The following is a 14,393-nucleotide window of genomic DNA, read 5'->3' as shown; positions in this document are numbered from 1 at the left end:
GGATTCTGCCTCATTAGCCTTACCTTCAGTGGTCTGTGCCCATCCTGCAGTTCAGCTTTGATGTCAAGCACTATTCCTGGCAGCAGGTCAAGGCTCTCTGGAGGGAGCAAACTCTGCTCTGAGGAATTCCCTGAATCCCTCCAGAGTTACCTTCCACCTGCAGGGATCCAGGATTTTCTCTCAGGCAGAGACTTTGCAGAAGCCCATCAAGCCCTGGGCTTGGCCCCCACAGGAGGGGCAGAAGAGGGAAGGTAGAAAAGCTTCTGTGTAAATACAGTGCCACTGTGCTGGTTCTTGGTAAGAAGTGGGTGGAAGTGGGAAGGAAAGGCAGCAGTGGTGGTCAGCAGAGCTTTTGTAACTTCACAGTCTTGCACTGGCACCAGGAGCTTTGCTGTGGGCAGGAGGCAGAGGTCTGCATTCCTCCTGGCAGTAGTAATCCTGCCAGCAGCAGTAATCTCTTCGGGTCCTCAGGACAAAGGAAACAGGAGCATCCTCTTCGCCTGGTACAGGAGGACTTAATCACCAAGTGCTACAATGAATGTGTTCTGCTCACAGGGCAGCCAGGTGGCAGAGCTGAGAGCTAAACCCGAGGCCTAGCTATGGGACATGTTTCTGCCTGGCTTCCTGGAAGCATGACCAGGAGCTGCCTAAGGCAGAGCCTCTGCTTAAGGTTGGAGCGTAGCATGAGGTAGGTACATCAGGTCACAGTGTGAGTGTCAGAGCAGAGTCTCTGGTGGGCACATATCACTGATGGTGAGGGGACTATTCTTAACAGCTAAAAGTTTTGTGGCCAAGTTAGGGGATTGATTCTGGGACATCCCAAAGTGACAATAGGGAGCTGGCAGTGACACCCAGGCAGCTGAAGGAGAGGGGGATGTGTTGGGCAGGTAGGGTTGGGGCACTGAACAGCAGGAGGAGAACTGATGGCTGCTATGCCATGTGTCACCCTGTGCACCCACTTGACCTTTCTGCACCTTTGCTTCCTCACGTGTGAAGCAGAGATAAGGATATTTTCCTGATTCAGCTAGAGCATGATGAAGATTAGTTTGTTAAGAACATCAAGAGGAAACCTTAGCAGGAGTACACAGCAATATGGTGGTTTATTTTATTAAGATATCTGGCAGGAGGGAAGTTACAGAACATCCCATTAGTGCCATCTCAGCCTTTGGAGCTTCCCAGAGCAACAGGGAATGCTGCGTTTTCAAACTCCAAACAGTCAGTGTTTCATACTCATAAATATCCCCTGGACAGAAATTGCTTTTCTCTGCATGGCCTTTGTGTGTGTGTGTATGTTTGCAGATAAGCTAATGGAAGAAACAGAAGAGCTGTGTCTGCAAAGGGAGCAAAAAGAGGTGAGTGTTCATCCCAAGCCAATTGCCTTCGTCTTCCATGTGGCAGGACTGGGAGGTTAGCAGTTGTTGGTCTGAGAGCACACCAGGTTTCAGGGAGGGAGGCTGCAGAGTGAAAAGAGTCTGCAGCCAACCTCTGGATGAAGAGAGGAGTAAGAGCTGTGCCGTGGGGTGGGTCCTGGAGGTGTATCCCTGCTCCCCTTCCCAGGCACTTTTTGCACAGCATGCATAGCCCTCCAAGAGGACCAAGGAGAAAGATCAGATTAAATTTAACACTTGTTATTTTGTAGATTCAAGAGGTCTCTGGCAATCAACTTGTCTGTATCCTCCGTTAGAAAGTAAATAAACAGACCTGACATGGTTCTAGTGTAAAGATACCTTTATGAGAAGTAAGGCGCAGCGAAAAGCAATGTGCTTTGTTCTTTGGAGACACCAGAAATGCTGAAAATTGTAAACATTGCACTAAGGAAAGCCCAAGAGAACACTCGCTTACATGTGACTATTATACTTTAATGAGTTTTTTATTGTTTTACAAATTATTTCTCACTTATATTTCCTTAATATAATAAAAGTAGCTCATTCTCATATTTGCACCAAATCTATACCAGTTTTTATAGCACCATCACAAAGTTATTGAAAGATAGCTTTGCAGATGAATTGTCCTGTTACATGGTGGGAAAGCCTGCATGCGTGTAGGCCACTACACTGCAGCCTTGCAAACTGCTGCATGTGCTCTCTTTTCCAGTCATTCCTGAATGACTGTTGCCCCTCTTTAGCAAAAAGACAGCAGTGCTGACCTTGGCTTCTCAGGCTTGTTTTCCCTCAGCACATTTCTGCAGAGCTGAAGTCCAAAAGTAGCTTGGACACTCCTGTAGGGCTGAGCTGCTTCTGCCTTTGCAGGGAGACATGATTTTCTGGTGAGATAGCCTGCTGCACAATCCACAGCCATAGGGAGGGAAATGGCCTTGTCTGGAGACCCTGAAACAAATCTCTGCTCTTACAAAGCCATGCCCACTATCATCATTACCCACAAAGAGCAGATGGGGCCAGGCTGGTTTGAAGAAGTTCGTTGTTGATGCTGGAATGAACACATAGCTCACTGAGCTCTGCCAGTCTGACCTGCTGTGAGCCTGGAGGCTTCAGAGGAGTATGTATGTTGGGAAAGTAGCTTGAACCATGTATCTGCACCATGGAGCAAGAGCCTTATTATGAATTGATCTGACATCAGTGCTGTTTTGTGACTTGCCTGGGCCTGCAGCAGGGGTTCTGCCAAGCAGCTAAGGCAGTATATCTGCAAGGGAACCTGACCAGGAGCAGGACCCTTGCTATACTTTGTCCCTGTCTCCGTCCATCTGCAGTGGGTCTTTGCACAGCTGCTCCCTCTAGACAAGGGCAAGAGACTGTTTCATTGCTTGAGGATAGCTTGTGGTTTTCAGTGCTCATTAAGCATGGTTTTATTAGCACAAAGATAGTGGCAGGCTGATTAAACTGTGCAGAGCTGTAACCATGAGATTCATGTGTTCCTGCCCCAGTGGGGATGGGAAGCAAGGCTGAGCTAGAAGAAGTATCACACTTCAGGTGCAGCAGTGCTGGGACTGTTATATTCCTGCTTGGGCTTCCTGTACCTGCAAGTGTGGGTGCCTGGAGGTGGCACAGGCATGTTGAGTCCATCTTTTCCAGGGAGTTTTGGACCTTCTGTATACATGCAGCAGATCTGATCTGTGCAGGGAGCATGTCTGGGTTTGCCAGGTGTCTGGTAACCTGGCTGGGACTTCTGAATGTCTAGAAATCCTCAACCAACCTTCAATCCCTTCTAATTACCCCTTGATGAACATGTGGTGGAGTCAGCCACCCTGTGGCTCTACATAGCTGAGGTTAAAAGTCACTGGCATTGCTAACAGGGAAGCCTTTCCTAACTGTAAGTAGAGTCTTCTTTTTCTGTCCAGGAACTCGAACGTCTGAACCAGGTCCTGGAAGCAGAGAAGCAGCGGTTTGAAGAGGTGGTACGGGAGCTGCGGCTGGAGCAGGAGCAGATCAGACGGTGAGGGAGCAAACTGCCCAGGGCAGGGAGAGGGCACAAACTCCCGTGCTGGGTAGAAGTGTTGTGGTGGTGAATCAAAACAGTTAATAAAATTCACCTACTTTGTGCATGTAGGAAGGAGATATGTGCTATATGGACGAAAACAGGAATGGCTGAGATCTGTTTACCTGCACTTGCTATCATTTGTGTGATCAGTAGAATACAGTTTAGTTTCATTTTGTGTTCAGGGCTCCAGCAACCTCATTTTCAATGGGCTGGGACATGAGCTAATCCTGGATTAGCCAGAATAGCATGGCAATGGATAGGTGCTAGAGGATTTCAGAGAAGCAACTTGTTTGAGGCTCCAAACATCTGAATCTGGCTTTCCACCATCAGCTGAATGACACTGGGTGGATGTTGAAGTTGACTCACCAAGAATAATTTTATCATTTTAAGAGTTACACTCAGCAAAATACTTGTAGCAAATGTCTTTTGAAAGGAAAGGATCCAAATGCTTTGCCCTGAGTGTTGAAAGTGCATGTTTTACCATTGCCCTCTTTGTTTTCCTTTTCTCTCCTTAAGTAACATCTCAGAAAAGGTGGTATGGTTTTGCAAACGTTTTTATTTTCATAGACCTATATCTCCTTAGATATGACTACCCTGTCTGAGCTCTTCCATTTGCAACTGTGGCCCTGCCCTTGCTAGAGAAGCAGTTGGGTTTGGTTTGACAATCAGGAGGCACAATAAAGTTCTTGGACATCTGTAGCGTGTTCAAGGCTTGATACTTGCTAGCCTATTCCTCACTCTCCAGGGCTGCCTGTACCAACCATGGGTTGCAGGTCCTGTGCTGAGAGATCCACAGCCTGTGCAGTCTGAGTGTGGTGTGTGGGGCTAGTGCTCCCCTGCAACAGCTCTCACCCTTTTTGCTTCTTTAGGGAGCTAGAGCTCACAGCCCGCTCCCTTAAGGGAGTGGAGGAAGAAAAGAAAGAGTTGCGAAGCCTGACGGAGTCCTTCCAGAAAACCCTAGAGGTGAGTGACCTCTTCTCCCCTCTGAGTTGACAGCATTTTGGGAACAATCCAGGAGAAAAGACCAGGGCTGAAAGCAATGCTGTCCCATGGAATTAATCTAGCATCCACTAGTGCTGGAGTTAAGCTCCATGTGGATGAGAAGATTCATTTGTTAGCTGATACGAAGGCAAAAATTCCCTTCAGAAAAGGACTAGAAGTGACACAGAGCCCAGCAGAACCAAACTTTTCTCAGCTTTGCCAGGATGATGTCCATAAGTTGCAGTTTGGGAAGCTCAGGTTGAACACTAGGTAGAGATTTTTCACCAGACAGGTAGGTCTGACCTAGCAGGCACCGTGAGAGCCTGAGGAATCTCCATCCTGGAAGGTTTCCACAGCTTGACTGTGGAAAGCCACGGCTGACCATATCTTGCTGTGTTGACAGACCAGCTCTGAACAAGAGGCTGGACTAGAGCCTACCAGAGGTCCCTTCCAGCCGATGTGGCTGTAGTTCTGTGTTCTGTAAAAATGTTTCTGATTAGTATTTTTTAACTTGCCAAAACTCTAGTGGAAATAGCACAAGGGAGCATGGTTCCCAGAGAATCATGCCATGCAAGAATTTAGGAAAGAGAGTTTTGATGTATTAAACCCTTTTTTTTATCTGGTATCACTCTGGTGGACTGGGGGAAAATGGCTTTCCTAAGTGCATATAGTTTGTGAAATTTTCATGCAGCTGGCCTGCTGAAGCCCAGTGTCATCCTCAATGTTTGTGTTGGATCCTGCAAGTTCATCCAAAAATCTTTTGCAGACTTTCCTTTGAACTCTTCTCCCTGCCCACAGTTACGGGTATAAAGGGTCTGGAAAGCTAGGAAAGGAGCGTTCATGCTGTAGTTGTACAATGGACCAAACACTTCACAGGAAAACAGCATGGTATGTCCTATTGCCTTGTAGGTAGAAGTACCACAGAGGGGATACCTCTAGTTCTCACTGAGGAGCAAGGTGAGGAGGCAAGGCAGGGAAACTGCCCACATTGGTGATGCACTAGAGAAGCACAGGGCTGCGGTTTCTGAGCTAGGTCCTTGTGTCAAAGGACATCCCTATCATGTCAAAGGAGTCCCCAGGTCCTTGCCCCCTTGGATAGTGAAGGCTATGGTGGAGGCTTGCTCCTGAAGAGGCAGGTAGGAAGGAAAAACCACATTTTCTTACTCCTGTTTTTAACCTGAACGAGGAATGTGGAGTTAAGGATGGAGGGACTCAATGGGGAGGAGCCAGGCAGGAACAAGAGCAAAAATGTTAGACTTGGCTCATACTCACAATCTCTGTCCTTTTTCAAGGAGCTCTCCCTGGAAAAGCAGCAAATGCTGGATATGCTGGAAGAAAATGAGACCCAGCTCCCACCTCCAACCAGCCCCAGCAAGGAGCAAAGCCCTGCCTGGGGACTGCACTGCAGCCTGCAACAGATTGAACAGAAGATGCAGCAACTTCTTGAGGAGAAACTCCTGGCAGAGAAGAGGTGAAGTGAGGGCAAGGTCTCTTTCAGTGGTGCCAGAGACAGGGATATGGGACAAAATGCCATCCAATGTGAAGAGGGTAGTGGAAAAAGAGGTAGTGGGAGGCAGTCAGAGAGGGTATGGATAAATATTTCCAGACTTATAATGAGGATCACTTCAAAACTGTTCCCTTGTTTATCCTGAGACCTGCAGAGAGGCAGGATCCTTCACAAATTCTATTCTTGCGTGCGGTGAAGGGAAGAGGATTCTTCTGCCCTTCTCCAGCTTAGTGGTGCCAAATGATGTGGCTATCGGCTGACTTGCTTTTTGGTTGCCAACACAAGACAAGTCTGGAAGCTTGTCTGATTCCCATGGCAGGAATTCAGGTTATAAATGCCTCAAAGGGGATGGAGTGAGGCAGGGCAGCTGAACTTGCTGCTGCTTGGGCGTGCTCCTTTCAAGTTAGAGCTTAGGCAAGTGAATCCATTGGGCTTGTCCCTAAGAAGTGTTTGGTGCTCCTGCACCTCATCTGGAGGCTGATCCAAGAACTGTCCACCTGCCTTTCTGCAGCAGTGCCGATGCTATTGAAAGGAAACACGGACAGTGCTCCTGTTAGTGCCTGTTAGCTCAGGGCAGCCAGGGAGTTAAGCATGCCCCATGAGCCTCTTCCTTCCTTGAGTTGTGCTGGAGTGGGAATGGTTGTTCTCCTTTGCTGTGCCATGCACCAGGATGAAGGAGAATGAGGAGCGGTCCCGAGCACTGGAGGAGGAGCGGGCGTTTTACTCTTCCCAGTCACAAGCGCTGCAGAACTCGCTCTTGGAGCTGACTGCAGAGAAGCAGCAGACGGAGAGAGACCTCAAGGTATCCCCATGAATGTCACATATTGCTGTCCCTGGGCACACAGTTCTCTCATTTTCCCTTTCAGTTCATCCCCTATCAAGTGGGAGACTTGGTTTTGTTTTGGTTTCATTTTGGGGATCAAAAATCTTCACGTGCTGTGCTTCATATCGTGGTTACGTGTGAAGTTGCCATGTTGCATCTCTGTAGCACTTTTCATTTTCTCATTCTAAGGCCCAATGAACTCATTCAGTAAAAGTATTTTCGTGCACTACTGTGAAAGCATCATCAAAAGGCAGAGAGAGAGGAGAAAAGTAAAAGAGGAAAGTAGACACAATCAAGAATGAAGATTATTTCAAAGAAGTGCTAAAATGGACATTGCAGAACTGAGCAGAAATCCTCCCTCGTTACTTGTTCTCATAGAATCAATCTTAAGTTTTGTAAATCCTCAGAAATCTCTGCATCAACTTGGGTTCAAAAGTGGAGGGATGCAGGCAAGGTACCAGCCCTCCTTTGTTATCCCAGTAATTCAAGATACCTGAATCTATGCAAAGGTTATTGGACAAAGCATGATATTATATTTTAATCTAAATAATGAAAAGTTTATGCTTATTATTGGCTGTTTGACACTCAACATCCTTCTACAAATATTTTGTCAAAAAACCTTCCAATTTTTCTTTTTCCTGCACTTCCAAGATTTTCTTACCCTGTAACCTTCCACTTGGCCTAACTAAAGCTAAGATGACCTAAGACTAGTACCTAAGTGGTATTAGTCTCATTTGCTAAGCTACTACTGTTATTATCCTTTATTTCTAACTTCTTTTGTGTTTTCTTTCTGAAACTAAGTACTGTACACCCCTTTGTGGGAATTTACCACCTTTATCTCAAGCCCATCTCAGCTAGAAAGATGTCCTATTGTTCCTGCTCGGCTGCAAGTACTCACATAAGCACAGATGCACATGCTGAAATACCATCACTGGTTCCATGTGTTCCACACAATGAGAGGGAGGCTGTGAAAATGAAAGGAGTAAAGGAGACTTACTAAAATAATCTGGACTTCAAGTGCAGATTCTGTCTGAAGACATGAGGAACAACTTTTTACGTTGTCTTACAGTATCTCTGCTGGTTTCCTTGTCTTTTCATTTTCATCTGCTTGGTGGGTCTCTCACAGCCCTTGTGAGTTAGCAGGATGATTATTGAGACAAAAGCTGTTTTTCAGCAATGTTTATTCTCTTCCTTAGGCTGAGGTGAAGGTACGCATGGACCTGGAGAAGAGACTGAGAGAAGCTGAGGAAGCGTTGCAGAGCTTGGAGCAGGGCTTAAATTCTCTAGATCGCAACAAGGAGAAAGAGGAGAAGATGAAAGCAGATGTCAGTAACTTGAGAAGTACGTCAGTCATCCATCCTCTCTACTGTTAAGCAAGCTCTGAGAGAGGAAATATTTCTACTCATCTTCCCAGACACAAAAAGAAGTTCCCAAATTAGCAAAGCTGCACATAATATGCTTTTCCAGCTCCTTGTACCTCAACCACACCAGAATGTGCCATGCAGGCACTTGGTGTTTTGCCCTCAAAGAAGGGCAAAATTACTCCAGCTTTTCTGTTGGGTGGAAAACACAAAAAAACCCAACAAAACATGGGGAACAGATTAACAAATGCTTTCCAAAATGTCAAATAGGGAAGCTGTGGCAGAGCTGTAAAGACTGACTCGGTCCAAGTTGTAAAGGTTCCCCTGATTCCCCTCCAGGTAATCTCTCAGCCTTGGTTACAAGAACATCAGCAGTTTAAGGACCATCATGGTTACTGTAGCAACGTGCTGGTAGGTGACCCAGCAGGTGAAGTTTCCATCCTTGCTCAGAGCTGAATCACTGCATCAGCCCAGCACTGCTGTGCTGAGATGACTGCAGTCCACAGGCCAGGTGTTAAGGCTGAGGTTCCTCACAGCTTATCCCTGTATTTTTACTTCTTTCTTTTGTTTTTTTTAATGTTATTTTCTTTTTGGAAGATGAGGCGCTGCCCTAGCATTAGCTTGAGTCCAGTTTGGGAATTGACATTAGCAGCTCCAACTGGATTAAGTCTTGCTCATTTTCCATCTTCAAGTGTAGTGCAGGGGGAAGGTGTTATGAAGATGCTGTATTTGGGTAGTTAAGGCTTCAGTTCAGTGAAAGGTGGATGTATTAGGCCAATGTAGAAAAGTCAAAAAGTACTGTGGCATTCTGAGCACTGTTACATATAGAAGTATAAGTACATATATAAATAGCATATATATGCTATATATAAAACAAATATTTATATTTTATACATATGTATGAAAATAAAATAAGTACTATTCGGTAATTTCTGCATCAGGTTTCTAAAGGGCATGATTCTGAACTTCATCCCACTGGCTCAGAGCCCTGGTAAGAAAACAGAGCTAAAGTGGATGTGCTGAGCTCAGCATTCAGCTAGAACTGAGCTACCTGCACAGGGCATAAGTGTGTAACCCCTGGCACTGAATGTCTCCTGACACTCATTTCTAATCTTAGATTTTGAGTGATGTTTTCTTCAAAAGATTAAAAATGTAGTGATGGGCAAAGCTACAGAAAGGGAGGGACCAGCAATGTTTTCTTTAACATCAGTCCCAGCACTGATTACCTCAGGCCTTCCAAGTGATTCCTGTAGTTCTGCCCTGTCAAGTAAAAGTTGGGGTGCATTAGCACATGAGCCCCCTGAATGGCCAAGGCCCAGCAACAGGCAGGAGGTCAGAGACTGGAATGGCAGGAGATATGCCAGTTAGACCACGACAGGGGAAATAGGCAAGGAAAAGTAGCTTGTCTGGCATATTGGGAAAGAATAACATTGTCAGAGTTTGGATATGGAGCTTTGCATGGAGCTTTTCAGCAGTTAGACTTGCCTGGTTTTAGAAGTCTTTCTTTGAAAGTGCAACGAGCAAGGCTTCAGACCCCCTGTTGCAAGAGAGTTGAGAACTTCTATCGGAGGCTTTTGGCAGGGGAATCAGGAGCAGTTGTGGGAAAGACTGATGGGGAATGGAGGTTTTTGTCATTTTGAACTTGTTGATTCTGATGATATTTTAGAGCTTTGTGGACCATTTTTCATTAAGAGCTTGGGAGATGTTGAATGTCATTACCTGGCTGTGCCTATGAGTGAGTGCAGTCCCTCGTGACTGGTTCGTTGCTTGAAGTGTCTCTGTCATCGCTGCTCTCAGTAGTGTCTTCTTCTCAGAGTTCTTTGAAGAGTGCATCCGCAATGCTGAGCTGGAGGCCAAGATGCCCGTGATCATGAAGAACTCCGTGTACATCCACAAGGCTGCCACCCGTCGCATAAAGAGCTGCCGCTTCCACCGCCGGAGAACCAGCTCTTCATGGAATGACTGTAGGTACCAGGCAGCTTCTTCCTGGAGCAGATCTGTGCAGGTGGGGCTGACAGAGCAGCAAGGTCTGCAAATGTCATTCATATTTAATATTACCTAGTAATAGGTAGACTGGAGCTACAGAGAAAGCTGGAACTTCCTTACCTGGAGAGCAGGCAATGTGTGTGCATACTGATTGCCTGTCTCTTCATGTATGTTGGAAGGTAACCTCTCTGGTGGTCCTGGGCCCCTAAAAAACCACATGCTCAAAGCTGACTTCATCTGAATGCTTGATCAAAGACTGAATTAGGTTGGAAGGGACAGCTGGAAGTTGTCCAATCCAATCCGTGGCTCAGAGTGGCTACCTGCAAGGTTAGATCAGGTTCCGTGTAGAACCCTAAATCAGAGGCAGCTGTAAAGAAGAAAAGTGTGTTTCCAGGCTGTCAGCATTTTCCTCCTCTGAAAACAGTACGGTGAAGCTGTTAAGAGTGCAATGGTTAGCTCATCCCTTGCCAGGTTCTCACTCATGTTGATTGCATGGCTTGTGTGCTGTAGTGAAGCTTTGTCTTCAGTTTGTGCCCCTGATGGAGCATTCTGACCTTTCTGTGCTGCTCTTTTTTCAGTGAAGCAGTCCCAGTCCTTCATCTTCTCACATGCAGAAGCTGAAAATATTGCGGATCTGAAAGAAACAGCCAAAAGACTGAGCCGGGACCAGCACTTCAGGGAAACTCTCTATCAGATCATGAGGTCGCAGAAGGATTCTGCTTTGGGGGAGGAAAAGTGACTCTTGTTGGGAGGGGGCTTCTGATCTCAACTTGATAATGAGCTCCACAAAAGTTACACCATTGGGCGCTAGGGTCAGAAGGGAGATTTGCCCTTTGGTGGGCAAAGTGGGGGAAGGTTGTGTGTAGGCAATTCCCTCAGTTAGTGGCTTTGCTTTAGTTTGAATGCTGCCTGTAGCCTGGCAGACCTTCTCTGCTGATCGCTCCAGATCTGTTTGCTTCAGCTGCTTACGTTAAGCTGTGTTTTGCCAAGGTACCACGGTCAGTGCTGAAGTGAACCACAGGCCGTAGCTTAGGAAGTGCCTCTTCTTTCCTGTCTAGTGTCTCTGCCAAACACAAGTGCTTCTGCAAAAGCCCTTTATCAGCCTATGCTTCAGTAACCTCCCCAGCTGGACACAGCTTACCTTCTTCTGCCTGATCCCCACTGGGAAGTGGCTTGCTGCACATCTCCAGTCATCAGCACTTTGGTGGGGCATGTTTCCTGGCACATTTCCTGAAGACTGCAGCAGTTCCAGCCTGCCAAGCACAGGCAATAATATCAAACACAGGGCAATCTCTTGATGCTACATCATTTCAAGCAACTCAAGGTGAAGACTACCTGAGGATGCTGTGGATTTGGCTCCAAGGAGGATCATGTGCAGAGAAGAGCTTATAGGTAAATCAGCATCATTGATAGAAGCTGGAGGGAGGGTTGTGTTGTGTTGACTGCAGATGGAACATCCTGGGACCACCTTTGCACTTTTTTTTTTGCACTGCAACATCTGGATGTGTCACGGTAAGAAAGAGAAGCAGAGAGGTGTGCTGCAGAAAGTGTTACCTGTAGGCAAATTCAGCGTGGAGGAGCCTTTAACTCAGGTGTGATGGCTTTCTCACTACCTCTGTAAAACAAGCTTGAGGATAGTTGGGTGAGAAATGTCCAGCAACACAACCCACTCCCACTCAGACTATTAAACATTGTCAGCAGTGAGTTATTTGGGCTGTGGAGGTGGGGAAAGTCATCTCCATATCTGCTGCAGTGAATAGCCTGTGTCCAAGGCTTTGTAGTGCTCTCTGCTAGTCCTCTTAATTGCAATCCAAACTATCTCAGTCAAACTGGATTGGGAGAATTGCTGTGGTCAGTCTATTTAGGGATGGGCTTCTGGCTGGCCTCTGTCCCCTCTCAAGTGCTCACCATGTGGTTATTGCAGGGGAGGATTTGCCCTGCATGGGCTTGTCTTGTATGTTACAGGACAGAAATCACTTTGTTGTGGAAACCTTGCAGCCTCTCCCACCTACTTTCAGCAACCAGCTGGCCCATGCTGTAGTAGCAGCTCTGCCTGCTGCTTACAGGGAACCTGATGAGCACAGAGTGATGCTGTTATTCCTATGGTATAAACTGGGAAACAAAGGAATAGACAATACAAAGGTGAACAGCAGAGGTACAGTTTGGGCTCAGAGGGTCCTACGTGCAGATTTATTAGGGCTTTCAGGGCTGTAGCCCTCAGCAGTACCCCTGAGTATTACAAATGTCTAGTGACACTGGGCTCACACTGTCCGGTCCCAGGCTTTAGTTTCTGGCCATCTAATCAATTTCCTACCAATTCAGTGCTGTTTCTGGGGAGAAGTCGGGGATGAGGCTGGGAAGGGAGCACTGGCTTGCCAGACAGAGAAGAGGCATTGATGCTGGGTAGAGGAGCATACTGGGAGGGGATGATGCTCCTGAAGGGAGTCACTCTGGTGTGACCAGAGGAAAAGCATTGAAGGTGCAGCCTCTGCTTTCCATTTCGGGTAGTTACTGACCAGTGTCCTCCTGCCAGGCAATCAGAGGGTCCAGCACTGAAGGCTGACATTTTTGTGATGACAGGGGATGCAAAAGGAACAGAGAGTTTGCATCCCTCCTTAGCATAGCTGATCTTCCTGTGGTTTTACCATTTGTGTGCTAGAAAGTTACAAGTGAATTCTTGCTCCTACAAGGCTGAAAGGCTGTGAGAAAGTGATGCAGAGCTGGTTTTGCCCTTACACTGTCCTCACATCATCTCTAGCTGTTTTCCAGTTACAAGGTCTATATTATGTAATGCTGGAAGGGACAGGAGAAAGGACAGCCAGGGAGTGTATCTGTAATTCAGGCAGTTAGGAAAATCACCCTGTGGCTTGTGAATGCAGCACCTTTGATCTATTGCCATCAAAAGCCACAATATCAGAATTTACAGAAGTATTGTACTCAGGAGGCAGTCACATCGGGTCTTCCTTTACTGTTCATATTAACAGCAATAAATAAATTAAAATTACATCAACACTAGAGTGAAGTCCTGTGTGTTCTTGATACACTGTCACCGAAATGATGTTAAATTGCCTCTGCAGGAGTTGAGACAGATCATTGTGACATGCTCATTTACTGCCATTGCAGTTTCTCTGCTTCACTGAGTTACATTACGTGCTGAACATCACCCCTCAAAAGGCCTGTCTGTGTGTAAAATGCTTTCACCCTTGTGACTCACTTCCACTTTAAGAATGTATATAAAGCTAAAGCCAGGATGCATCAAATCTGAAGAAGAAATCTCTTGCTTACCTGAGCAACTCTGTGTGTAACCAGCAAGACATGCCCTGAGCCACCTGTAGTGAGGTGCTTGCCATCAGTCCTTCTTTGCTGCAGACACTAGTCCTGCAGAGGCATCTACTACCCTGTAAAGCCCCTGGCAGTCAGCTCAGAGCTGGGTCTATGCACCATAGCATCTTACTTAAGTGATTGCCTGCTTATTCTGCTTGGAAGGACACAGAGTCACCGATTTCAGTGTTATCTGTGTATTTTTCATGCAATGCAGTAACAGGAAGATGGCTTAGGGAGCAACACACCTCTGTTCAAATAATCTCCACTAGTAATCCTGGATCAAATCACTTTCTCCTACTGGGAAAACTAGGAATGAGATGACAACTCCTTCCACTAAGGAGAGTTCCCTGAATTGTTCCCTCGTGTCCCCCTTGTGTCTGAGGATAGAAAAAGATATAGAATGGTTTGCATCATAATTTCTATTCGGAAGTTGCAGAACAGTTAGACTGGCTCTGAAAACCTTGCAGCCATTCTTCCACCACCTCCACCTTCTACTGTCATCTGGAAACTTCTCTTCCCCCTGAAGAATTTTCTTTTCATCCCCTTTAGAGCCACTTTAAAAGATTATTTCATTTGCAGACACTGCCAAACATGAAGCCTGGTGATTCTCTTCTGTGTTGTCTTTCCGACTTCCCACAACATGAATGCCTTAGCAAGTAGCTTGATCAAGTCAACTGAAGGGTTAATTTCCTCCTCCACATAAGATGCACTCCAGGCTGTTTCACTCCGTGGTGTAGAAGAGTGGTTCCTGCTGAAGGACAGGGTGTGCTTCCCCTGGTGCTTGCTGCCCCAAGGCATTGCTCTTTTGCACAGAAGGGAATGGCAGGCAGTGCCAGCCCTGCTGCCTCCAGTATGTGCTCCTTCTAAAGCAGAGAAAGTGGACAAGAAATGGGAACTGCCCTCTGGGTCAGAAGTCAATAATAAAAGATAAAAGGTTGCTGGTGCGTGTTATGCGTTGCTGGGCGCAGCACACAAG

General features: G+C 46.5%; 1 protein-coding gene across 2 annotated transcripts in view; it reads left to right on the top strand.

Annotated features, from left to right (window-relative positions):
• The window catches only part of PLEKHD1 (pleckstrin homology and coiled-coil domain containing D1), a 31,443-nt gene extending 18,338 nt beyond the window's left edge, over positions 1–13,105 (top strand). The window contains exons 6-13 of one of the 2 annotated variants that reach the window (XM_051622047.1): positions 1,300–1,352; positions 3,296–3,390; positions 4,305–4,398; positions 5,709–5,887; positions 6,593–6,725; positions 7,943–8,087; positions 9,922–10,071; positions 10,672–13,105. In XM_051622047.1, coding sequence (XP_051478007.1) covers positions 1,300–1,352; positions 3,296–3,390; positions 4,305–4,398; positions 5,709–5,887; positions 6,593–6,725; positions 7,943–8,087; positions 9,922–10,071; positions 10,672–10,832 — 1,010 coding nt within the window. In that variant the 3' untranslated portion in view covers positions 10,833–13,105. Of the gene's footprint in view, positions 1–1,299; positions 1,353–3,295; positions 3,391–4,304; positions 4,399–5,708; positions 5,888–6,592; positions 6,726–7,942; positions 8,088–9,921; positions 10,113–10,671 lie in introns of both variants that reach the window. The other variant, XM_051622048.1, reaches the window with a different exon arrangement.
• Positions 13,106–14,393: the final 1,288 nt, after the last annotated feature.

This window comes from Apus apus, chromosome 5 (assembly GCF_020740795.1).
Source record: "Apus apus isolate bApuApu2 chromosome 5, bApuApu2.pri.cur, whole genome shotgun sequence".
In the NCBI taxonomy this organism is placed as follows: Eukaryota; Metazoa; Chordata; class Aves; order Apodiformes; family Apodidae; genus Apus; species Apus apus.
Note: the sequence above shows the minus strand (reverse complement) of the source record. Positions and strands in the feature narration are given on the sequence as shown.